Here is a 25521-nt window from a genome sequence, read left to right as displayed (position 1 = left end):
TTTTAAAGCATCAACTCAGAATTGGTATTACTATCACTTCTACCCAAATTTCATTGGCCAAAACAAGTCACTAGGACAGGCTAAATTTTAGTAGTTAGGAAAGTATACACTTCCTGAATGGAGAAAGAAGAGTGAATATTTGCTGAACAGCAATCCACTCTACCTCAGAGAAGTTTACTGCATCTCATTTTCCCCCCTTTTCTCATTTCATCATGTGACAATTGGCTCTTCTGTGTATAGTCTACATGATAGCATCTACTTTGCATTCTCTAAATTACATCACAATTTCCTCCTCTCTCTTTTAATTTCAAATTAATTTAAATTACTTTTCTTTGTAAACAGGTACTTTGGAAAATCCCTTAGGAAAAGAGCAAAAGCTCCTGATTCTCCTCAGAGCCTCAGAAGGAGTTTTCTGTGACCGTTTCAATGGAATTCATGTTGATCCAGGAACAATTGGTAAGAGTCTACTATAACTTTTTATTAAAAATGAAATGAAATGTATATTTCTGTGATGGAGAAGTGACATTCATAGAACACATACTAAATTTCAGGCACTCTTCTAGATAATTTATATTTATTATTTCACTTACCAGGTCTTCTGTACCAGTGTCCATTTTGCAGATGTCAAAAATAGGACTCAGAGATGATTAACAATATGCAGAAGGCCACACAGCTCTATAGTGTCAGAGCTTAGATTTATATCCAGATAGGTCAGACACCAAAGCCTGGACTAAGAGTCTGTTATCAACTATAAATATTATGTGGTTGTTGATATATATATTTAATTGATCTAAAAAAACACGGTTGGCAGTTTGTTTATTTGGTACTGCCACAGCACCAAATCCTATTTTAAAGTTGACCTATGTAAAAGCATAGAAACTGGGACTGGGATTATATAACTAGGATGTAAAGCCTCACAATAACTCCATATTAAGGGATAGGTATAAGAAGCTGCTTATTCTAACATTTTTTTTTTTTTTTTTGCTTTCTTTGTATGGCATTACTAATTTTCTAAGATTTCAACAACCCAGTAAAATGGAAGCAATCATGTTAGGCTAATATGAAGTTTGATAACCTAGTTTCAAAATGTATAACCATTGCAAGATAGTACTGTACTTTGATAGGGCTTTATTGTTTCAAAAGGATTTTTCATACATGCTTTTATCTTTTTACAAATATGAGGTTCAAGAATATTTTTACTTTTTTACTAGATGGATAACAGGAACATTCCATTTATTTTTGCCTGTGGTATCCACTCTGTTCGGTGCAGCACCACATTGGATTAAACTTTGCTTTAGTATAAAAGGATGCCCATCTTAATCCTCAACTCCAGCCATATGGCCAAGCTAGCGTGTTTGAAATTTCCTCTGATATTAAATTGAATAAGGAATGAAATATTTCACTGTATGCTTAAAATTGTATGATACCATGGTAAATTACAGATTTTAATTTTTTTACGTAGTATAATCTTGAAACAAGGAATGGAGTTATTTTATAGTAAATCTTTGATGATTAGAAATGATCAAGAAATCTACTTGTCTGATCAGTCTAGTTTTCTGCATAACTTAGTTAAGGAAGTTAACTGGTTTTCACCAAAATCGTTGTTGGACATTTCTTTAAATTACTTCACATTCCTCCCTTTCCTATTTTACTTAGCCAATAGTCAAAAAGGTGGAATATTTTTTTTTTTTAATTTTTTTTTCAACGTTTTTTATTTATTTTTGGGACAGAGAGAGACAGAGCATGAACGGGTGAGGGGGAGGGGCAGAGAGAGAGGGAGACACAGAATCTGAAACAGGCTCCAGGCTCCGAGCCATCAGCCCAGAGCCTGACGCGGGGCTTGAACTCACAGACCGCGAGATCGTGACCTGGCTGAAGTCGGACGCTTAACCGACTGCGCCACCCAGGCGCCCAAAAAAAAAAAAGGTGGAATATTTTTAAAGATGATGATGATGATATCATATGAAATGTTTAGAGATAGGCATATATATATATATGACTATCATTATGAAAGATCGATTATTCCAGGACATGTCTTAAAAGTTAGAATACTTGTTGCATTTCCATTAATCCTGATTTTTAGTTTTGTGACTTTTTCTGAATTAGAGTATGGAAAAAAATATAGTGACATAAACAGGTGGTTGGGTTCTAACTGAGAAATTTTTTTGCTTACATTGTATTAAAACTCAAAGCATAGTATTTGCACCTTACTGGTGTTTGGGGTTTTTTTTAATTAAAGTTTTCTGCTAAAAATTGTGAAATCTTTAGATTTCAGTATTAGTGATATATTATGTACCAATCCAGGCATAAACAAACAATACATTTGGGTACAGGAAGAAAATGTTAGAACTTTTATTGAATCATATGTGAAGATATTCATATATGTGTATGTTTATCTAAAAATAAATAAATACACATGCATTAGGAGTGCATGATCATAATTTTGTTACTGCTTGGGTTCTGCTCAAAACATTTTGAGACCATTGGAATATGAGGAATTGTGCTACATGTGATTTTAAACAGCAATAAAACACGTAAGAGGAAAGACCTGAAGGAATAAAACTGGACCGCATCAAGCATATCCCTGGTACGACTTAAATTTATGAGTCTGAAATAAATTATATTTTGAAACAAAGGAGCTAGAGATCTATCCTTTGATATCTGTAATACAAAAAAATATGAGGTCCAACCACTGAAAACAAAGCTAATAGCACCAAATCCCTTTCCTCAGGGAGTAAAATTACCCTTGCCTTTTGGAAAATGAAGCCGATAACATAAAATATCAAAACCAGTTAACTTCCAACAGAACTGCAAATGGTTTGGAGTCACATAATGGTAGAATGTAACTAGTTAGCCATTGGAGTGGTCCCAACTTTTGGATTACTAGATGTTGTATAGCATTCATTTCTCTATAGCTTTTTGAGAGAATGAGAATAAGTTTTGAAGAATTTATTCTTTGTCTGATAAGATAGACATCTTCATATGTAGTTTCTATACAACATATCCTGCACAGTAACCTCTCTAATGAGCCTTACTTAGGTGGCCTTAATCCTCTAAAATTTCTTGTCCAACAGTTCCTCCTTTTACTTTCAGGGGTATATGGGAAAGTCCAACTTCATGGTGCTTGTCCTAAGAAATCCTGGACCCGTCTTGCAGCCGACATCGCCCCAGGCAACGAGAGGTAAGAAATGAGAGTATGTTAGGGAATGCACTTGTTTGTTTAGTTTGCTCCTGTTTCACATTTTGTTACAACATGAAATTAAATTTTAGATTAAGACTCAAAACTCAAGGATGAATAAACAGTAAAATAAGGGACAGATTAAAAAAAAATCTCTGTAACATAATTGTGGTAGAATAAAGCAACCAAAGGCAGAAAAGACTATAGTTTATTTAAGGAGCAAAGTTTAGATAATGCATGTTTACTGCTATCAATAAATCTTTAGAAATATGAATTATATGAGATACTAGATAAAGTAAAATGTGAAATCATGATAGTCTGAGTTGAGATGATAGCTGGTTAAGAGAGAGAAAAATAAAATAGGATTGAGATGAAGAATATGAAGAATCTTATGGAATTTATCTATTTATTTAAAATTTACTTATTTTTGAGAGAAAGAGCAGGTGAGGGGCAAAGAGCGGGGGACAGAGGATCCGAGCAGGCTCTGCACTGACAGCACAGAGCCCAATGTGGGGTTCAAACTCACAAACTGTGACATCATGACCTGAGCCAAAGTCGAATGCTTAACTGAATGAGCCACTCAGGAGCCCGGAATTCTGTGGAATTTAAAGTGCAACAACAGAATTTAATAATGCACTCACTGGAAGTGGTAAAGAATGAAATCACCGCTGCCCCAAAGTGCATAAGCACTATGAAGAACACACTGATGGAATCTACCTGAATGCAGAGGACAAAATCAGGAGACAAAAGTCATAAAAGAGGGGCGCCTGGATGGCTCAATTGGTTAAGTCTTTGGCTCAGGTCATGATCTCGCGTTTCATGAGTTCAAGCCCCGCATTGGGCTCTGTGCTGAGGGCTCAGAGCCTGGAGCCTGCTTCGGATTCTGTGTCTCACCCTCTCTCTGCCCCTCCCCTGCTTGTGCTCTCTTTCTGTCTGTCAAAAAATGGATAAATGTTAAAAAAATTTTAAAAATCATAAAAGAGAAGGTATCCAAAGTACACATAGTAATTTCTCTTTTTAATAAGAGCCCAGAGTAAATACAACAGAGAGAATAACGAAAACTCTACCTAAAATACCTCGGAGTACTTACATTTAATTTCAGTACATTTAATTACAGTGCAAGAAAAAGCAGTGAAAAAAGTAAAAGAAAAACAGAAGGGAACATAAAGCTTGTTAACCTTAGAATTCTCTACACCATTAACTATAGGAAGATAGTGGTGTAAAATATATATATCTTTAGGGAAAAAAAAAAGATTATGACCAAAGAATTGGACACTCTGCTTAAATGCTATTTACATGTAAAAACAAACAAACAAAGGTATTTTTTGCTTTTTAAGAACTGAAAAATTTTTTTTAAAAGTATTCTATTTTTTTATTTTTTTAATTTTTAAAATTAGAGTCAATGTGTGTACCAGTGGGGGAGGGACAGAGGGAGAGAGAGAGAGAGAGAGAGAGAGAATTTTAAGCAGGCTCCATGCTCAGCACAAGAGACTGACATGGGGTTTGATCCCACAACTCTGGGATCACTATCTGAGCCCAAATCAGGAGTCAGATGCTTGCAAGCAACTGAGCCACCCAGGTGTCCCTCAAAAAGTTTTCTAATAAAGAGATTAAACTGATTTAAAGTTCACAAATAAAAATACAATTCAGGAATACTGTAAAGGTATATAAAAATATATTTTAATGGTAAGCATTGAAATAAATTAAATATCATACTGTAAATATGGTTATTAAAATAAGACAAAGTCTAATTGTTCTTATAAAAGAAACTACATAAAATTTGCAAAGTTAATGTATTAGGGTTCTGTTTATATAAATACGTATAACACATAGGTTATGTGTGTGTATATGTAGAATACATATATTATATGTATATATATGTATATATATGTATGTATATATATTAGCATATATAATAGTATATATAAAGAGATGTATTTGAACAAATTGGCTCACATGCTTATGAGTACTGGTAAGTTCAAAATAATGTTGGCAGGTTGATAGGCTGCAAACTCTTGAGCTTTGTCTTGAGGCATAATTTCCTCTTCCTCATGGAAACTTCAGTTTTGCTTTTAAGGCCTTCCAACTGATTGATGAGGCCCATCCACATTATTGAGGGTGATCTTTACTTAAAGTCAGTTCATTGTAGATGTTAGCCATATTTACAGAACACTTTTGAAGCAACGCCTACGTTAGTGTTTGATAGAATAACTGGGTACTATAGCCTGACCACATTGACACATAAACTAATCATCACAGGTCATAATTCTCAGATAAAACTCTAGGTTCACTACCTGGGAGTACGGCCATAGAAAACTGGCAATGGGGTATGAGTGCCAGATGAATTAAATATGAGTCAATTTGTTGTTTAAAACAGGATATATACCTTCCAAATCACCAGACAGATAAGAGAATGAAAGAAACCATAAAATAAATAGTAAAACACAAAAACACAATAAAATTAAATAGTAAGAGAATTAGAACAATAAAGAAGTTGTAAAAAGACAATGGAAGTAAGAAAGAATAAATCTTCCAGTTATAAAAAGAAAATATGATTCTTAAAAATGACCCTATGTAGGAAAAAATTAGATAATATATCAGCATGTAATCACAACCTTTTTTTTTACTGGAGGAAAACAAAACCACTGTAGAAAAAATATTTTAATTAAATATTTAATTAAATATCCAAAATTCACTGAATAAAATGAATCATTGAAATAAAAACAAAAAGACTAAAATTATAAGAAAAGAAAAAATAAAATGTATAAAATAAATACATTTTACATTAATAATAAGACCTCATTCTCTAGGGAGATCCCAATAGTCAGGAAAGTTTTATACCAGGGGCACTTGGGTGGTTCAGTCAGTTAAGCATCCAACTTCAGCTCAGGTCTTGATCTCACAGTTTGTGGGTTCGAGCCCCGCCTTTGGCTGTGTGCTGACAGCTCAGAGCTGGAGCCTGCTTTGGATTCTGTGTCTCCCTCTCTATCTGCCCATCCCCTGCTTGTGCTCTCTGTCTGTCAGCAATAAATAAATGAATATAAAAAAAAAAAACCTATATCTTATACCAGATAACATAATATAGAAATCTATAAAGTAGATCTCAAAAAAAAAAAAAAATGAACTTGATAGAAAAATGATGGTAATGAAAGACATTTACTTACCTCTTTGAGTTTTTAACTTTTAAACTAGGTTAAAAATTATACAGAAAGCATGAAGAAATTTGAGTAATATAATAAAGGCAATATATATATACAAGGAATATAAATATAATTTATCTCAGAATATAAATATAAACCTAATAAATTTTAGTAAACCAAAATGATGTTGAATATGATCACAATAAAATAAATATGAAGTTGAAAACATCTTAACCAACAATCTTAATCTCTTGCAAGATAAAAAAGCAGAAAAGAAAGAATAAACCTTCTAAATAACTTTTGTATGAAAGATATGAAAATTTCTGCAGCAGATTGCTAAGGAAATAACAATAATGACAGTATTTCATGAGACATGGTCAACATGCCATCACATTAAATACTTTCATTTTGAATAGTAAAGTACAAAAAAATTAAGCTGTCAATATGAGAAACCATAAACAAAATAACCAGTAAGTCTAGTGAAATTAATTGGTGCAAGATAAAGGTAGAAATTGGTGAATTAGAAAGTAGGAAATTAGTAGACTTGAATTTTTTTTTTAGAGATAATGATTTAATCCTTAACAACCTTAATTATACAAAGAAAACAATATGTAAAATCTGAAATGATAATTCAAGTATAACAGATGCCAAAGAGATTAGAATTGTAATACAAAAATGTGTATATTATAGAGTGCCATTCTGAAATTTAAAAATATGAGTTATATGTATGAATATAAATTATCATAATTGGTTACAGAAGAATATAGCTGAAACAAAAGCTAAAGACATGAAGTTACCAAAGATTTGTTCCCAAGAATACATTTGGCTGAAATAAATTTATGGCATATTCTTTGAATCATTAAAATATCAGACACTTTTTATGTTGTATGATCTATTCCATAGAATAGGAAAATATGGAAGTTTTTCAATTAGAAAGGAAGTGTAAAATAATTTTTAAAACAGCTGTAAAGATAACTAAAAAAAAAAGAAAGAAAACTGGAGCAATATTTAAGTGTAAAAAAAATGACAAAATCCTAAATAAAACAGCAACAAATGAAATCCAACAGTTTGTTAGGGAAAAAAAGAAAAATCATGATTGTAATTTATTCAAGTAAAGAAGGATGGTTTAAAATGAAATAATTCTTTGGTTTAATTTATTGAAGCCATATATATATATATAGATATATGGTCCATATATATATATATATATATATGGACCATATATATATGGACTAAGAACATGATCAATTTGGTACAAAACTGAAACACATTTAATAAAATTCAGCTTGCATTCTTGGAATAAACAGTAAATTAAGACTACAAGGATATTCCTTTAAATCAATGTTTCCTAATAGAGTGGTTTAGCCCTTAGTTGAGAATCACTGCTTTAAATACTGATATAAAACAAATAATTAAAAATCTGTTTCAAGCAACTTTCTATTTTATGGAAACACTGACACTAAAAATTACTGTATATTGTAACAATCATTAAATATTATTAAAGTTTTAGCCAATGTATGGAGTCAAGGAAAAAATGTATTTGATGTCACTATTAAAAGAAATCCAAATTATCAGTTTGTAGATTATCAGATTTGTAGATTATATATATTTTGTCCTAGCACAGTAGAGAATCTGAAAAACTACCAGTTGCATTCAGTAAATGCACAAATCAATAGCTTTTGAGTATTTTAATGTAAAATCCTATTTTAAATTTCAATTTAAATTATCTGGAAATAAACTTAAGAAAAATGACAGGAGCAATGGAAACAAAGCTATAAAGCACTGGTAAGAGGTATAAAAGAGTAAAATAAATGGTGGTGCATAATATCAGTGGAAAGACTCAGTAGTTTAAAATCTAATGCAAGTTTTTTTTTAAACTTTATTTTGAGAGTGAGAGTGTGGGAGCAGTGGAGGGGCAGAGAGAGAGAGAGAGAGAGAGAGAGAGAGAGAGGGAGGGAGAGAAAATCTCAAGCAAACTCCATATTGTTAGAGCAGAGCCCAACACAGGGTCAAACTCACAGACCGTGAGATCATGTCCTGAGTGGAAATCTAGAGTCAGACACTTTACCATCTGAGCCACCCAGGTGCCCCAAATCTAACGCAATTTTAATCACAAGCCAAATATATTCATTTGAAATCTGATTCAATAATTCTAAGTCTTTTGGAATAATAAACACTTAAAGATAGCCAACATTACCAGTTATTTCTAGAAAAAATATATTCCTTTAATGTGAATAATTACCTTATTGCTGTTGGCCCCAAAACAGAGGAGAATGCCTAGCAATAGGCTCAGATATGCGTTACCACTTAGAATTTGAACAAATTAGCATTTCAATTTAGCTGCAGACTTGTGCTGGAGTAATTGGTAAACACTTTGGAAAACTATAAAATTAAGTTCTCAAATTGTGCTTCGCTTAAAAAAATTATAGATGGATTAAAAAATTAAATGTAAAAGCTCATAAAATTATTTGAAGAATGTTTAAGTAAGCATTATGTAATATTAAAGGAGGGGAGACCTTTCTTATAAAAATGCAACAGTTGTAACAGCAAGAAGTCATAGATTTGACAACATGAAAATCAGTATTTTTGCATGCCAATTACAAAATGTGAAGGCAGATGATAAACCCGAAAATATTTACAATTTATAATAGTACAGATGGAGGGCTAATACTTTTTTATGTAAAGAATACTTAGGAATTAAAGGAAAGCAATATGAACATACTAGAAGAGTAATCATTAAAGGGTTTGAATACACGAGCCCCAAAAGAAGACATACATTTGACTATGAAGCATATAGAAAAATGTTCTTCCCTCGTAGAGTTGAAATAAATGTTAATTAAAACAAAATTAAGCACTATTTAAAAATATTTCATTACCAAAGGGGAAGATTGAAATCCATGTTGACAAAGGGGAGGATATGTGGGCATTCAGGCTAATATTAGCCTACTTTTGCAAATAAACTAAAATAGCATTTATGTGTGCATCTATGTGGATAGAGATGTCTGGAAGGACATACAGCATAGCAAGGATTCCTGTGGGAGAGATGATAGTTAGCTCCTGCTCTGGTATGCTTTTCTTTATGTACAGAATTTCTTCATAAAGTAGTTATTACTTTTGAACAATATTATTGTTTTTATTCAACATAATTTTTGTGAATTCTTACCCTATGTCAAACATTGAGTTATGGCCTAGAGATACAATAATAAGTAAAAATTGACATGACTCTGCACCCAGACATTAATGAAATAAATATAAAGTAAATGTAAAAATACATATCTGATAAATGCTATGAAGGAGGGCTTTATAGGATTCTGAAAACATGAATATGGGATCCTGAGGCAGTAATGGAGGTTGGAGAAAGGCTTCCTGCAGAGTGATTTCAGAGGTGGGAACTAAAAAATGAATGGCCTTTAATTAAGCAAAGTGGGGTCGGGTTTGTGTGGAAAGAGCACACCAGTGAGAGCAAACAGCACTGAGTCATTCAACAAATATCTGATGGGTACTTACTATGTATTAGGTGTAGTTGTAAGTACGATATATGTAAAGCCAAATTTGGAGAGATCACTATCCTCTGGGAGTTTATATCTTCATAGAGAGACGATAAAGAAGCTAATACAGAAATACAAACAACATAGCTGCAGATTATAAAGTGTGCTAGTAAGGAAAGCAACAGGTGGTATGATAAAGAATAACTGTGGAGTGTATGGGGTACCCTTTTAGACTAACTGGATGTGGGAGACCTTTCTGGAGAAGAAAAGTTTGAGCTGAGATCTGAATGGTAGGAGGCTTCCTGCTGTTTGATGAGAATGGGATAGAGAACTCAATGAAGGAGGGACATCCAGTATTGTCTCTGAAGTGGCCTTTGGGGAGTAGGTATAGAGAGATCACTGTAGCTGTACCAGAGTGAGGAGAGGGGAGAGTGGTATGATATGGTAGATGCCAAGTCACATGATATCTTGTTTAGGTGTGAGAGGTCAGAGGGGAAAATCACTGAGGAGTTTAGAAGGCAATTGATAGAATGTGACTTATGTGTTGAAAATCACTCTGGCTGCTATAAATATGATGAATGGTGGGGGAAAAAATCAGAAGCTGGGCTATGAGTTTGGAGATCAGTTGAAGCCAAGCATCATGGCAGCTTGACCTTGGAGGACCATGGAGGAGCCAATGGAGATGGAGAGAAGAGATAGCACTGTCTGGACAGGCCAATGAACTGAATGTTGAGGTGAGGGAAGTGCTTCAGATCTTTTGAGCAACCTGGTGGATGGTGAAAACATGCACTGAGATGGGAAGACCAGAAGAGGGACAGATATGCCAAGGTGGAAGGTGGCAGGGACATGCCAAGTGGGAGACATGAACTGAAGATATCAAGGAGACAATTAGATATGTAATTTAGGGCTCTTATAGTAAATGATGGGAGTCTTCCAGGAAGTAGATGATATCACTGATCAAGAAGACAGGCAGAGGAGCAAATTGGAGCCTGGAAATGAGACTGGGGTTGGTCTAAATCTTTAGAAGTTGATAGAGAAAGGGACACCTGGGTGGCTCAGTTGGTTGAACATCTGACTCTTGATTTTTGCTCAAGTCTTGATGCTGTGGGATCAATCCCCATGTCATCCTCCACACTGAGCACAGAGCCTTCTTGGGTTTCTCTCTCTCTCCTTCTGCCCCTCTCCCTCCTCTGTCTCAAAAAAAAATTGTTTTAACCTTAAGAAAAAGAGAAAATGATAGAGAAAGAGTCAGTACAGATGACTGAGAAGCAGAGGCCCAAGGGGTGATTCTGTATTGGGAGGAAGAATGGACCACACAAGGGACTTGGAGGAAGGTTAGGTTGGCTGATTTGGAGAGCAAGGGCCGAGCACAATAGTGTTCCAAGGAGTAGATATGGGTCAGGACATATTCACTGGCAATATCAAGAATTTTAGTTTTTACCCTCTAAGAGCATTGTAAAACTGTTGTAAGTTTCTAAGAGGATAGTATGGATAGGAGGGAGTGCTCATAAACACATTTCTATATCTAAAAAAAAAAATCGTTTTAGGTACAATGCAGACAACAGCAGGCATCAAAAATGGATCTAGGGACACTACTTAGGAGGTGCAAGCAAGAGAGAGTGTAACCTATAGTCAGGAGCCGAAGTACCAATGGAGAGAAGTGGGCAGATTTAGAGACAGGAGATAAAAAAATATAAGATGTGTGGGATGTGAGACACTCTCTTGGTTTCTGGACTGCAGAGATGGATGGTGGGGCCATTCACAAAAAGAGGATTAAATTTTGGGGAAAACATTATGAGTTTAGATTTGGTCATGTTGACTTTGAAGTGCCTGATACCCAAAAGGATCTGTGAAGTAGGCATTTCAAGCAAGGATAAACAGGAAACTTTAATTATAAGGTTAGCAAGCTGGAATTTGGCACGACCCATTATGAATGGATTTTTCTTTAAAGAATGTGTTAGAAATGTAATCCACAGTCAGCTACAGGCTATTTTGAAAGAAACTCAATTTTATTAATGAAAACGATCTATAATAACTACCATTTATTGAGTTCTTCCTATGTGGGTTTACTCCATGTCAGGCATCTACCAAACATTTTATGTACATTATCTCATTTAAACCTCTCCGTGCTATGTCAGGTATTGTTATATGCATTTACAGATACGAAAACTGAGGAGAGACAAATTAAGTAAAATTTCCAAGTTTATAAGTTTGGAACTCCAAGCTAGGAGTTCCTGGGGCTGATTTTTATTTTTTTTTAACATGGTTCGTCTGATTCCATTGCTTGTATTCTAGTGTTTTGTATGATACAAATATTAAAAACCAAACTTCTTAGTATGAGTCATGATGAGTTTTTAATGAGTTTATATGGATGATATGTAATGATCACAGTGCAGTTATTTTATGGAAAGCCTTCCTTTTTTAAACCTTTTAAAAATGTAAAATAATTGAAGCCTCACAAGAAGTTGCAAAACTAGTACAGAGTTCTCATGTACCCTTCACTCAGAATTCTCTGTTGATATATTTCATAACCTAAACATTATAAAATCCAGCAAGGTGATGTTAGTATAGTATTAACTGGAGTACAGACCTTGTTCAAACCATTTCTTTAAACATTGACCTCTGGTCTTCTTTATTTTAAAAGTCAGCTTATGGGGAGCCTGAGTGGCTCAGTTAGTTAAGCGTCTGACTCTTGGTTTCAGTTCAGGTCATGACCTCAGGGTTGGTGAATTTGAACCCCACGTTGAGCTCTGTGCTGACAGTGCAGAGCCTTCTTGGGATACTCTCTCCCTTCTTCGCTACTCCTCCTCTGCTGGCTCTCTCTCTCTCTCTCTCTCTCTCTCTCTAAATAAGTTAATACACTTTAAAAAAATATTTTAAAAAGTCAGTTTAATACGTCTTTCTAATATATTGTTATGGGGACAGATTTTACTCAGACCTCTTTATGGACTTTTGACAACAGAATTGCATGTCTGAATTTATTTTTGTATAATTGGTTTATTATATGAAGAATGTTAAAGTTAAATCTCCAGAGGAAAAATTTCATGTTAACTTTATATATTTTTTTAATGTTTATTTATTTTTGAGAGAGAGATAGAGACAGAGCATGGGCAGAGGAGGGGCAGAGAGAGAGGGAGACACAGAATCCGAAGCAGTGTCCAGCTCTGAGCTGTCAGTACAGAGCCTGATGCGGGGCTTGTACCCCTGAACTGTGAGATCAAGACTAGAGCTGAAGTCGGATGCTTAATGAACTGAGCCACCCCAGTGCCCCTCATATTAACTTTATAAATTTATACGTATTTCTTATACTACCAATGGCAGTAGGCTTAGTAAGATATTTGAAACAATATTATTTTCTTTTGTTATACGATACTATACAAATTGATCTCTAAATTAAGTTACTTTTTATAGTTGCTTGCTTAAATTGACCTTGGGGGAGGCTGATGAAGAACATGTTGGATTTTGAGGATTTCAGATCAGTCAAGAGAAGTTATATTTATACTTAGATTTAAAGAAATTATTTTTTTTACCCATTAGAAGTATTAAGTAGATGTTGTACTGTGAGTCATTTAAAGGTGAACAAGTATTCTTTGAAATTCAATTGTTACTTAATCAATCCTATGATAAAGGTTTTAGATTTTATCCTGGTCATGGCAGGAGTTTGAATAGAGCGGGGACAGGGTCCAGTTTATGTTTGCATCTGACTCATGCTGTGTGGGGAACCGAGTGTTGCAGGATCAAGGGTGGAAGCAGAGAGACTGTTAGGACACTGCAGTAACATTGCCGTCTTTCAAGTGACACAAGCTGGTGGCTTAGATTAGGGTGGTCATGAAGGAGGAGGATGGGATGGTGAAATACACATTGAAGACAGAGGAAACATGATTTGCTGATGGATTGGGTAGAAGGAAAAGTAAAGTCCCAAGATTACCATAAAAGTTTTGACCTGAGCAACTGAATGAGGATGGCTCTCGTCCACTAGGAAGAAGAAACTGGGAGAAAAGTAGGTGTATGGGGAACTTTCTTCAGAAGTTCTCATATTTTTCTTATTCCTTTTCTCATTTGCTTTGAAAAAAAATTTTTTAATGTTTATTTATTTTTGAGAGAGAAAGGCAGAGCCTGAGCAGGGGAGGGGCAGAGAGAGAGGAAGACACAGAATCCAAAGCAGGCTCTTTGCTCTGAGCTGTCAGAGGCGGGGCTCGAACCCAAGAACCGTGAGACCATGACCTGAGCCAAAGTCAAACCTACTGAGCCACCCAGGCGCCCCATCTCATTTGGTTTTTAAAGAAAGTGTATAGATATTACCCAGTCCCTTCATCCTCTTGTTCCCTGTGTTTCTTGAGTAATGCATCAATTTACTCTGTTATTTATAAGGAAATATCTCTGAATCAAATAACAAATCATTTGCCACCTCAACCTTTCCCCCCGGACCTTGGTCTTCTTTACTGACATCAGCCCTGACTTTATCTTTTTTACTGTGTCCTGTATCAAATTTCTGATGGTTTTCTTTGTATGTATATTGTTTGGTTACTTCCTGTTCTCCTTTCTGATATATTCCCACTTCACACAGGACTCTCAAGAACAACTGTTTTTACCCAACTCCCTAAAAACTTGATAAATAAAATAAGGGGGACCACAGTGCTCTTGCACCTCCTCTCACCTTTATATTTCCTGCTTATCCTTATAATCCACCACATCTTCCGCAAGACCTTTGATCTCCCTTCCAGCACACATTGTTTTCTTACCATCTCAGCGATGGAATGTGGTTTTCTGCTTTATCATTTTAATAAAAATAGGCTTCCTTGTGACTGATACTAAGCTACTTAAGGTGTCTGTGTCCTCTTCCTCCAAGTGGCTTCTACAGGAACAGAAACATGATATTTTTTATTGAGTCTCTATATTGCTCAGCCTCTAGTACACTGCAGTACACAAAGAAAACTTTTAATAAATGCCTGCTACCTTGAATGGATGTGTCTTTTCTGGAAATCAGAATTTATTGAGCCTCTTGATTCAGTGTCATATCATCTAATAAATGAGAATCTTACATTTATTTTTAAAAACCACCATAATTTATTTCACTTATTACTCAAACTTCATTATTATTCTATAACACTTTAGTTCAAGAAATATTAGAATACAGATTTGGTGGCCTTCTTCATTTATTGGCAGGAGTTTAGGATTATATATGTAGCCTTCAAAAGAAGATGATTCTGGGGCAACTGGGTGGTTCAGTAGGTTGAGCATCTGACTTTGCCTCAGTTCATGATCTCACAGTTTGTGGGTTCAAGCCCTGTGTCCAACTCTGTGCTGACAGCTCAGAGCCTGGAGCCTGATTTGGATTCTGTGTCTCCTTCTCTCTCTCTTCCCCTTCCACACTTGCACTCTGTCTTTCTCAAAAATAAATAATGATTAAAAATGAAATAATAATAATAAAAAAAGATGATTCTGTCTGGTCCAGTGAACTGGTGGGCCCTAATCTCAAACTGGCTATTGTCTCCATGCTGAGAAAAGTCACATGAGTTAGGAACATAGGATGGAAATAGTACACTAGAATGAAAAAAGCCTGAACTTTGGGAGAAGGCAGACTGTAATAATTCTAATTGTGTCATGAGCTAAATGTGTCATTTTTTGAGTAAACTATTCTTTCTAACCCTCAAGTTCTTATTCTATGATACAAGGGAAAACTGCCTTGCTAATAGAGTATTTATAAGGAATAAGTGAATCGATGAATGTAAAGTGCTTAGCCAGTTTCTGGCTCATAATTTGTCTCGGGACATGCTAGTTATTGTGCTAATAGTAAAAATAAGTAAAAGTAGCCTTTCTAATCCATTCGGGAGATTGTGCCAGGACCTCCCACAACTCTCTAATTTCTCTATTTCAACCTCATTTGCATCTATGGAAGAAAAGGTTTCTACATTCTGTAGGGTACAAGTGAACCCAGACTTGTCAGGCTTTTCCTAGCTTTACCACTAGAGAGAATAAGTTTTTCTCTCCCCTTAGTTTCCGTGCAAAAGTCCAGGCAACTGTAGTTGATAGCACTGTATTGTATAATTGAAGTTTGCTAAGAGAGTAGAACTTAAATATTCTCACATGAAGAAAGGTAAGTATGTGCAGTGTTGGATGTGTTCATTAACTTGATGAGGGTCATCTTTTTGCAGCATATACATATACCGAATCATCACATTGTGCACTTTAAATATCTTATATTTTGTTGGTCAACTATACCTCAGTAAAGCTGATAAAATGAAGCCCAAGGGATGGACTTTCCCAAACAAAGGCAGGTTAGATCCCTTGCCCACCTGTCAGCAAAGGGTTTGTGGGATTATAATCAGTAGCGCTCACTAGGACATTTAATTAGGTTGGCGGTTAAGGAGAGCAGATCTCAGAAAAGACGTGGTGGATTTCATCGAATAAAGGAGAAAGGAAGCCAGGTAGACAAATAGTTGCCATTTTTGATAGCTTTTCCTATCATCATCAATGTCTGCATCGCTACAGAATTCCATTTCTTCAATACCTCACATAGTCTAATGCCAGCTGAGGGTCTGCAGTACATTTCCTGGAACTGAAAAAAATGAAAAAAAAAAAAAAATAAAGGGAAGTATAAAAGCAAGCCTTCGGTGTTAGAAGTCTATCTATGGCTATCCCTGTTCCTGGGAAGAAAACATGTTGGCATCTGGGACATTGAGCCTGTGGTCAAATGCAGCTGTCATCATTAAGACCTCCCTGATGTTTAGTTAACAAACCAATTTAAGTTGTAGGTGTTTATATATGAATGCTTTATGCATGGTTGTAAAAACTTTTTAAATGAAATTTGAAACTATACATTTTTTTCTTTTTTTTGTAATTATGTTCTTTTGGCCAAAAATATGATATTTTTTCAAAACTAGATAAAATGTTAGTGCCTAAATAAAGAAAACTGTGCTGGCATCCTGTTTATAGATTTTTAAAGGTTTTCTTTTGGGAGACTTTTGCAGTGATTATTCATAGTTTCCTGTGTCTTTTCATTTGGGTCCAGTTATGTTGCAAACAGCTCTTTTAATATTTTTGTTTATTTATTGTTTTAGGTGTGTTTTGCTCAGAACAGAAAGGTCTATCTTGTCCCCTGTAGCTATAGGACTCTTATTAGTATTAATCAGATAGCTGGGCTAGTTGAAGGGTAACCAAATAGTAGAAGACCATCAGTGGGAAGTGTGGATGTTGGAATTTAAGGAAAACTGATACTCACCCAGACCAACAGAACCATCTAAGTTATTGATAATTGGGACACCATTTTCTTTGAAGTTACCACTGTGGCTATGTGGACACAGAACAGAAGGGGCCATACTCCTTTGCCATATATGTATGGTCCTTATGAGATACAGATTCCCAAGGCTTCTGGAGTATAGAGGAGAGATTAATGTTCATGAACTTAAAATGTTTCAGAAGCCTTAATGGAAAAGGTCAGCATAAGTTCATTTATATGTTTAATATAAAATTTGGGCTACTAACTTCAATAGGTCTTTTTTTCTTTTTGTTGAGAACATTGCTATGTGATATAGGGTTTATATAACTAGGTAGTCATATTTTCATTAAATATTACCTTCGAGTATCAGAGTTGAATAGCCACAGAAGGCAAGAGTATAAAACCAATTGCAAGGCAGCAGTATCCATTGTGTCAAGATTGTGGTGGAACAGAAGCAGGGGTTGGGTGTTCAGTGAAACGACTCCCATGGGAAGATTTCTTGAAGGGAAAGGAACTTCAGTCAATTTTTAAGAATGAGGCTGAAGGGCAGGGTAAGGACAATAGTATTTTAAGTGACAGGTGAGAAGCACATAGCTATTTCCTGAGAGAGTGAGCAAATTCATCTGGCTGGAGCAGAAGCCTTATTTAAGGAAGTTGGGGAATGAGATTTTATTTGTTTTAGTTTACATTAGGGTTCGCTCTTTGAGTTGTACATTCTGTGGGTTTTGGCAAATGTATAAGGACATGTATCTATCTTTACCATATCATACACTGCCTTGATTGTAGTCCCTAAAAGTTATAAGCTGGTAGCTGCATCACTGTTTAAATTGTAGGATAATGCACTGGGCTATGGACCCATTGCTTCTAGTCTCTCTCAGCTTCTGAGAGGTTCAGTTTTATATACAATTAAATTCCTGCATAGTGAAGTAAAAGTAGCCATCTCTGTGAGTACACAGTGCAGACACAATGTAGAATAGACAGGGTAGAACATAACTTTTTGGTTTTTATTTCTTTTTCAATCCCTAAATTACTACCTACTTAGAGTTAATATGAAGAACTAGGTAATGGTGTAAATAAATGTGAGAATGTTTCATTCACTCTTGTCTTTTGTACATTAAAGAACATGCACTACTTTCTAAACAAAAATAGTCTGAAACAGGCAAGCAGGGTGGGCTCTATCTCCTACCAACATCACACACAACTACTCCCAGTATAGAAAGTACCAGAGCTGTAGCAAGGGCTGTCTGGGTGAAAGATGGAGTCTGTCCCAGCAGGAGCTGACTGGCTTGGGGTGGTCATCCACACACATCCTGGCCTAACCAGGTGGGGCTTGCAAGCAGGCATCCTGAGAGAGAGGCGGAGGGACACTTATACCACCCAACCCCAGGGTCAGGGGCTCTCTTTAGGCCTGGGTGGAGCTCTCTGGAAGTCCGTAGGAGTGGTGTGAGCCCTCCTGTTGCCTCATGGGCCTCTGGGAAAAAGATCTCATGTATCGCTGTGCTGTGTCCTGTGGAGAGACCACACTGTGGCTGACGGTCTTGAGGTGAGCTTAGAACTCACAGACCCTGCCCTAAAAATTCCCTGTGTCCACAAGAAATGAGTTTCAATTCTTTCCACAAGAAACTCTTCAGAACATTATGGTACCTATTGTCTGAAGAACTTTATTCAGCAGTATAGATAATAATAAAAAAGATTATCCAGGTAATACTGACTATGAAGGAAAGGATCAGTTTCAATTGTGCTGCTCATTGACTTTGGTGTGACTTTATATCCATAGCCTTATTTTCTTTTTAAAAAAGTATTTTTTTCTTACCTGTTAAATTAGAAAATTTAGATTTAAGTGAAAAATCACTACTAAACTCATCATCTATAGGCGGGCTAGCATTTTACAGTGTATCTTTCCTGTCTTGTGTGTGTGTGTGTATGTGTGTGTGTGTGTTATTTTTATTTGAAAAACAAAGTGGGCATATTGTTTTATATTCTGATTTTTTTACTCCGTACATCATGAACAAAATGCCTTATAATTCATGCTCTGCAACAATGTACCTTTTAAATGACTCCATAGTATTCCATTGTATAAGTCACAGACTTTCCATAATTTCATGGATTATCTTTATATCATTCTGAGATGTGGGGGTATTGCTTTTCATTACCATTTAGCCAGGGAAGGACTACAAGTCAGACAGGTGAGGCAATGTCATTTAGTGGAAAGAACCTGGACTTAATCAGGAGTCCTCCCTTGTCCTAATTCAAACTAGTCTTGAGTTTTGTTATTTAATCTCTCGGACTCAATTTTTTTTTAATAATTAAAAAATATTTTTAATGTTTATTTTTGAGAGAGAGAGACAGAGACAGAGACAGAGAGTGAGCAGGGGAGGGGCAGAGAGAGACACACACACAGAATCTGAAGCAGGCTCTAGGCTCTTGGCTGTCAGCACAGAGCCTGATGTGGGGCTTGAACTCATGAGTCGTGACATCATGACCTGGGCCGAAGTTGGACGCTTACCTGATTGAGCACCCCAGGTGCCTCTTATCTCTTGGACATTAGTTACTTTGCCTTTAAAAACCAGCAGTTGCTTTAACATTCTGTAACTTAGGTATCACCACAAATCAGGAACAAAGATAAGACTAATTTCTTTCATTAAAACTGCAAAAATTGATAGTAATCTTTTTATTTTCCTCTGTGACTCTCTCCCTGACTCTCCAACCTCAGGTGCACAGATGTGAATTCGTTACAATCTTTGGTTCAAAGCAGGCTCTCACCATTGGCCCACAAATGATCCCTGTAATTTATTTATTTATTTATTTATTTATTTATTTATTTATTTATTTGCTGTTCATATTATATAGAAATTGTGTACTTTTCCTCCCTTGCAGTAAACTCTTTAAAGATGTCTACTAGTCAAAATCTAGTCTATTAAAAAATACAAATGACATGTTTTATTTGCATTTTGCCTCTATCACCTACTGTAGAGTCTGGTGCATACCAATTGTTCAATCAATAGATGTTTCATGGACCCGTTGCCTGGATGAACATTGAAAGGTAGAGGAGAATCTATTGTCAGTGCTGGATAAAATGTGGATGTTAACAAAAGAGTCAGGTTATTAAAATAAACTTATGCCATTGAAGATGGCAATGACTGTGAAGCAGACATATTCACTAGGAAAAGCTAGGCGGCAGCGAAAGACTGAACAAAAGTTTTACCTGATGGGAGTTAAAAAACAAACAAACAAAAATGATCAAACTATTACTGTTTATATTGTGGAGACAGCACAGCGCTTAGAACACAGCACACTCAATAAATGTATACCATTAGTCCCTACACTAGCACTGGGATGTCAGAGGGAAGCTTTCAATATTGTCATTTTTCACATGAAGATATGAAACTCAGGAAAGTTATGTGACTTCTTAAGGTCATGTAGCTAATACGTGACACCTTTAGGATAGACATTATATCTGTCTTACCATGAAGGTATGAGACTTAATGCATGATAATAAGTTGTCCAAAAATGGCATAATAGTTCTTCAGAAAATTTGAGAAAGGTTTTTTTCAGAAATATCTTTATTATTCAAACTGTTTCCCCATCAGGGAAGAAGATATCCATTCTAAGAAACCATGTGTAGTTGGCGTATATTAAACTGGAACTTTTACTCTTATTCATTTGTCATGTACTTCATGGCTGGAGAATATCTTTGCTATCCTTGTACACATAAGTCAGACCAGTGATTTCATGAGCATTAAATTTTTCACAAAAGCCCTTTTTCTCTGTCTTGGCTTATTATTTCTAACTCAATCTCCTTGGTGGGAATTGGTGGTTGTAGTGGATTTCCTTTTCTCTTTGGAACTAGTAGGTGATCTGTGTTGCACTCTCAGTATACTTGATACCATTTTTATGCTATTACAGAATTATAGTTGAGGACACAGTGGATTGGCAACCCCATGACAAAATCATCCTTAGCTCCTCTTCTTATGAGCCTCATGAAGCAGAAGTCCTCACTGTGAAAGAAGTCAAGGCTCACCATATTAGGATCTATGAACGGCTCAAACACCGACACATTGGTAAGGCTTTGGTTTGTTGGTTAAGGAAAGTGGATGGACCGGGAAGAATGTGTACAGCAACCTGACTGGGGATCCTGTGTCCAGTGGCCATTCAGAAGGATGGATAATACCTTGCTGCTCCCTAGACCTGTCCTAGAAGGTTTTACCTCTATTCCTTCATTAATTTTATTGCCTAACTTTTAAAGAACACTTAGATGTGAAGGATTTTGTTTTGTTTTGTTTTTTATTTTTAATGGCAAATCTAGAAGTAAGCAGAAAAATTAAGCATCTTGTTCAAGGTCACTGGGTAATTTCATGGCTTAGCCAGAATAAACCTCATGGGAGCTGAATTTCCAGTTCACTTCTTGGCACACTGACTCACATAACCACTTAGAATACAGTAGTTATTGTAAATAATGACTTATTTTTTCATGCTCAGGATGTGTCCTTCCAGATACTTTATGTACTGACTACTACTAGTATTAACAAAAAGATAAACAGCCAAACACTTTTTTTTTCTCAAAAAAAGTGTGAAGAGTAGTATACACTATGTACAGTTAAAATATTTGCACATAAATGATAAATAGCCATGAGTTTCCTGGTTCAGTCTAATAAATACATTTAATTTAAGAACTCTAATAAATAATAAAACATGGAAACAGAATGGTTAGGGAATATCTTTTTGTCTCTGATATGAGAGAGATAAATACATGCATTCAACAAGATTATGTCTAAATCTATTTCTAAATCATAGTTCTGAAGATGATTTTTTTAAGTGGAAGAGAGGGGAGAAATATTCAGTATCCTTTGCCAGTAGGATGCAAGGTGCCTTATAAATGGAGGGCAGTGGAACAAACCAGAAAGGGGCTCCATTCCTGTTCCTGAGGAGGCTCCTTCAGGTAGTGCTGAGCTTAAGACCCATCACAAGAGGATGCTGCCCCTGCTCTTTGTCCCTTTACTCCTATATATTGCTGCTTTAGCTCTGTCACTGCCTCAGTCGGTCTGGAATTCTTCACTGTCATGAAAGAGGTCCACAGACAATGTATAACCGCACACTCAAGTCACACGCCTATGAATTTAAGGAAGGAGGTTAGGGACCCCACTAATTGGACAGGTGTGCCCTGACTTCCTTGTCCCAGTACCCACAGTTATTAAGGAGAAATGAATTCTTGCTCTAACACTCTCACTCTGATCCCAAAGAGAGACATGTGAACGAGCTTTTCATTTCTCAGCTGACATTTGTGGAGAATGCCCGAGGAAAAGCATCCTTAATGTTGGTAGGACTTCCGAGGGGAAAGGAGTGTTTTCATTTGTCAGGTTCTCTGGGTCCCCAGCTGGCAATTTCTGAAATAGGTTTTTAAAGTTTTTTTCTTGCCCAATTCCTATTGCCACAGGAAGCGTCCATGTCATGGAGGATGGCCGATACATTCGTTTGGCTGCAGAGGTTGGACTTTTGACCCGAAATATACAAATCCAGCCTGATACACCATGCAGGGCGAGACTACTTGTGGGGTCCTTTAGAAAGTCCAACAGTGAAGAATTTTCAGGTAAACGGAATTTTATTAGGCATTACCGATTAGAGCCTATTCATCTGGGACACTCAGAAATTCCAGCTGTGAGAATTTTCCTTTATAAAACAAAACGTTAAAATTAGATGGCTCCTTTGTGCTCTGAGGAACTATGAATTTTCAGTTCTAATCTGTGCTTAATTATCAGTGTGACGTTAAAATAATATACTAGCGATCAGCACATATGCACATTTTTACCTCAAAGAAAACATCTTCAGCAGATGTGAAATTTCCTCTGCTTTGAAATTATAGATGATTTAATGACCACTTGAATTTTATCTCTTTCCTGAATTTCTATTACTCTTTCCCAGTAGCATGCTGTATCTGATGGCAGGCCTCAGTTCATGCTATAAATTAATAGCGTAAATTTAAATAAAAATGATTTCCATATTCTAGACTGCTTTAAGGATCAGTTCAATCTTTCTCATTTCTTTGCAGCTTGAACTCTATTTGAATGCTGCACAATTATTTCATTAGGACCTTTTTCTTAAACTTGTGTTCCTTAGGTATTATTCCATAATTGTTTCTTGGTCAAATACATTTGGGAAAGGCTGTCACTGTACCTCCATCTTAGAAAGTCACTGAATATGTGAATATAAACAAAGACTCTGAAAAGGCCTGGAATAAAGGATCTAACTACTTACCAAACATATTGAGTATGAAAGAAACACCATTTGTTGGCACATCTGTTCCTCCAGTAAGGTAAAGGGCAGTGTTTGTACCTTAAATCAAAAGTTCAGGATTCCTGGCCTGTGGAACAAACTCTCTCTCCATAGGATCTGTTTCCACGAGTTCTAACAGAAATGACTTCTCTCCTCGCCTCCCCTCAAAAGACATTTGGCAATATATGGAGACATTGTGCTTGTCACAACTTGGGGGAGTTTCTGGTACCTAGTAGGTAGATGTTAAATATCCCACAATGCATTCTACAACCCGACAAATGCAAGCACAGTCTCCCACCAGAAAGGATTCTCTGGTTCAAAACATCAATAGTGTTGAGATTGAGAAACCATGCTTTAGAAGACTGAAACACAGGCTGAATCCTGGTCTTCTAGAAATGAGACAGGGCCTCCTTTCACTGAAACTGCAGGCCAAGCTGGAACATGGTCACGGGAACAAGTTAGAAGACCAATTCTGGCAGTTTAGCCAGTGCTGAATGAGCACCAAGACTGATGTGGTTCTGAACCTCTGGCATCGCTGATCTAGGGTTTCTTAAATCATCCCCAGGGGAAGAGGTGTTATAGACTGGGATTAAGGGTGGTTTCCATGCCTATTTTATCTTATTTAATCTTTACAAATTTTTTTTAGTGCTTATTTATTTTTGAGAGAGAGAGAGTCAGAGAGTGAGCATGGAAGGGGCAGAGGGAGAGGGAGACACAGAATTTGAAGCAGGCTCCAGGCTCTGAGCTGTCAGCACAGAGCCCGATGCAAGGCTCACACTCAGGAGCTGTGTGATTATGACATGAGCTGAAGTCAGACGCTTAACCAAGTGAGCCACCCAGGTGCCCCTCATCTAATTTTAATAGCTTTGTGAGTGAAACATTTTTATAGATGAGGAAACAGAGTCACTGATAAAATTGCCTGCTTATTTGTAAAACTCACAAGCTTGCAAACAACTTGAGGATAAGGTTAGGTCTTTCATTGCTGCTTCATAAGTATAGGAACTGTTATGTATTAAGTGCTCCATAAATGGGAATGAGGAAAGTGAAGAGTAAAAAAAGTCATCCAGCTAGAAAGTGGCAGGGGTAACATCCAAATTGAAGCCTGAATTTCGAAGCCCTTGTTAAATAAATTTTAATTTTGTAATCATTTTTGATTTATAGAAAAGTTGCATCTGTGGTATCGAGAGTTCCTGGGTTCCTTTTGCACAGTCTCCCCTATTGTTAATATCTGCCATATCTCTGGTACGTTTGTCAAAATCAAAAAGTGAACACTGGTGTGTTACTATCAACCGAATTCAAGACGTTACTCAGATTCCACCAGTTTTTCCACTAATGTCTCTTTTCTGTTCTAGAATACAATCCAGTTTCCCACACTAAATTAAGAAGCCTTGTATTTTTCTTTAATGTAACTCAGGACCTGGATGAGGTGGAATTTGCAGGTTATCGGTCAAGGATGCCAGCTATGGGTATTGAACAATCATAGGGTAGAAAATGAGGCCAAGAGTTAAATGAGGGAGCTTGAGTCAGAGCTCAAGCAGGGGAGGGGGAGAAACAGAGGAGACAGGGAGACATAGAATCAGAAGCAGGCTCTGAGCTGTTATCACAGAGCCTGACACGGGACTCAAACTCACAAACTCGTGCGAGCATGACCTGAGCCACAATTGGACACTTAACCAACTGAACCACCTAGGTACCCCATCATTCTTTTTATGACCAATAACATCCAGCAATTTGTACTTAGAATTGTTATTTCCAAAAACAAATATAGGAAAAAAACATTACTGAATTCTCCACTTAAATGCTCAAGACATTTTAAGTATTTACTATTGATTAGCTTTCAGCCATTGGTTAAAATGCATATAAGTAAAAAGATTTTGTGCAATTTAAAACTGTGAATTATAACCATGCAAGTATAAGATGTTAAAAAAAACACTAATTAAAATAATACTGACATATTGCCTTGACTGAAATTCTAGAACCACCTTCCATTCTACAAAATAAGCTATTTATGTGTGGAATCTAGCATTTGGTGTCCTTTGGGCCATAGTCATATGGAGACAGGTTCAACAGCCCTTTCAGCTCTGTGCTACTGGTGAGGGACACTATATAAAAAATGTTACCACCAGACAAGTAGTTTCTGGATGTTTTATCATTTTGTGATAATGTCTGTTCCATCCACCAGTGCCTCCTTAATCATTGTCATTTGAGAAATTTAGATATGTTGGA

General features: G+C 36.2%; 1 protein-coding gene across 1 annotated transcript in view; it reads left to right on the top strand.

The window, feature by feature from the left end:
• Window positions 1–25521, top strand: part of PKHD1 (PKHD1 ciliary IPT domain containing fibrocystin/polyductin) — a 474729-nt gene that overhangs the window by 310786 nt on the left and 138422 nt on the right. The window contains exons 53-56 of the mRNA XM_042939031.1: window positions 343–456; window positions 3094–3181; window positions 20932–21086; window positions 22460–22612. Of these exons, the coding sequence (XP_042794965.1) occupies window positions 343–456; window positions 3094–3181; window positions 20932–21086; window positions 22460–22612 (510 nt within the window). The remainder of the gene's footprint in view (window positions 1–342; window positions 457–3093; window positions 3182–20931; window positions 21087–22459; window positions 22613–25521) is intronic.

Source organism: Panthera leo, chromosome B2, assembly GCF_018350215.1.
Source record: "Panthera leo isolate Ple1 chromosome B2, P.leo_Ple1_pat1.1, whole genome shotgun sequence".
NCBI lineage: Eukaryota > Metazoa > Chordata > Mammalia > Carnivora > Felidae > Panthera > Panthera leo.
Note: the sequence above shows the minus strand (reverse complement) of the source record. Positions and strands in the feature narration are given on the sequence as shown.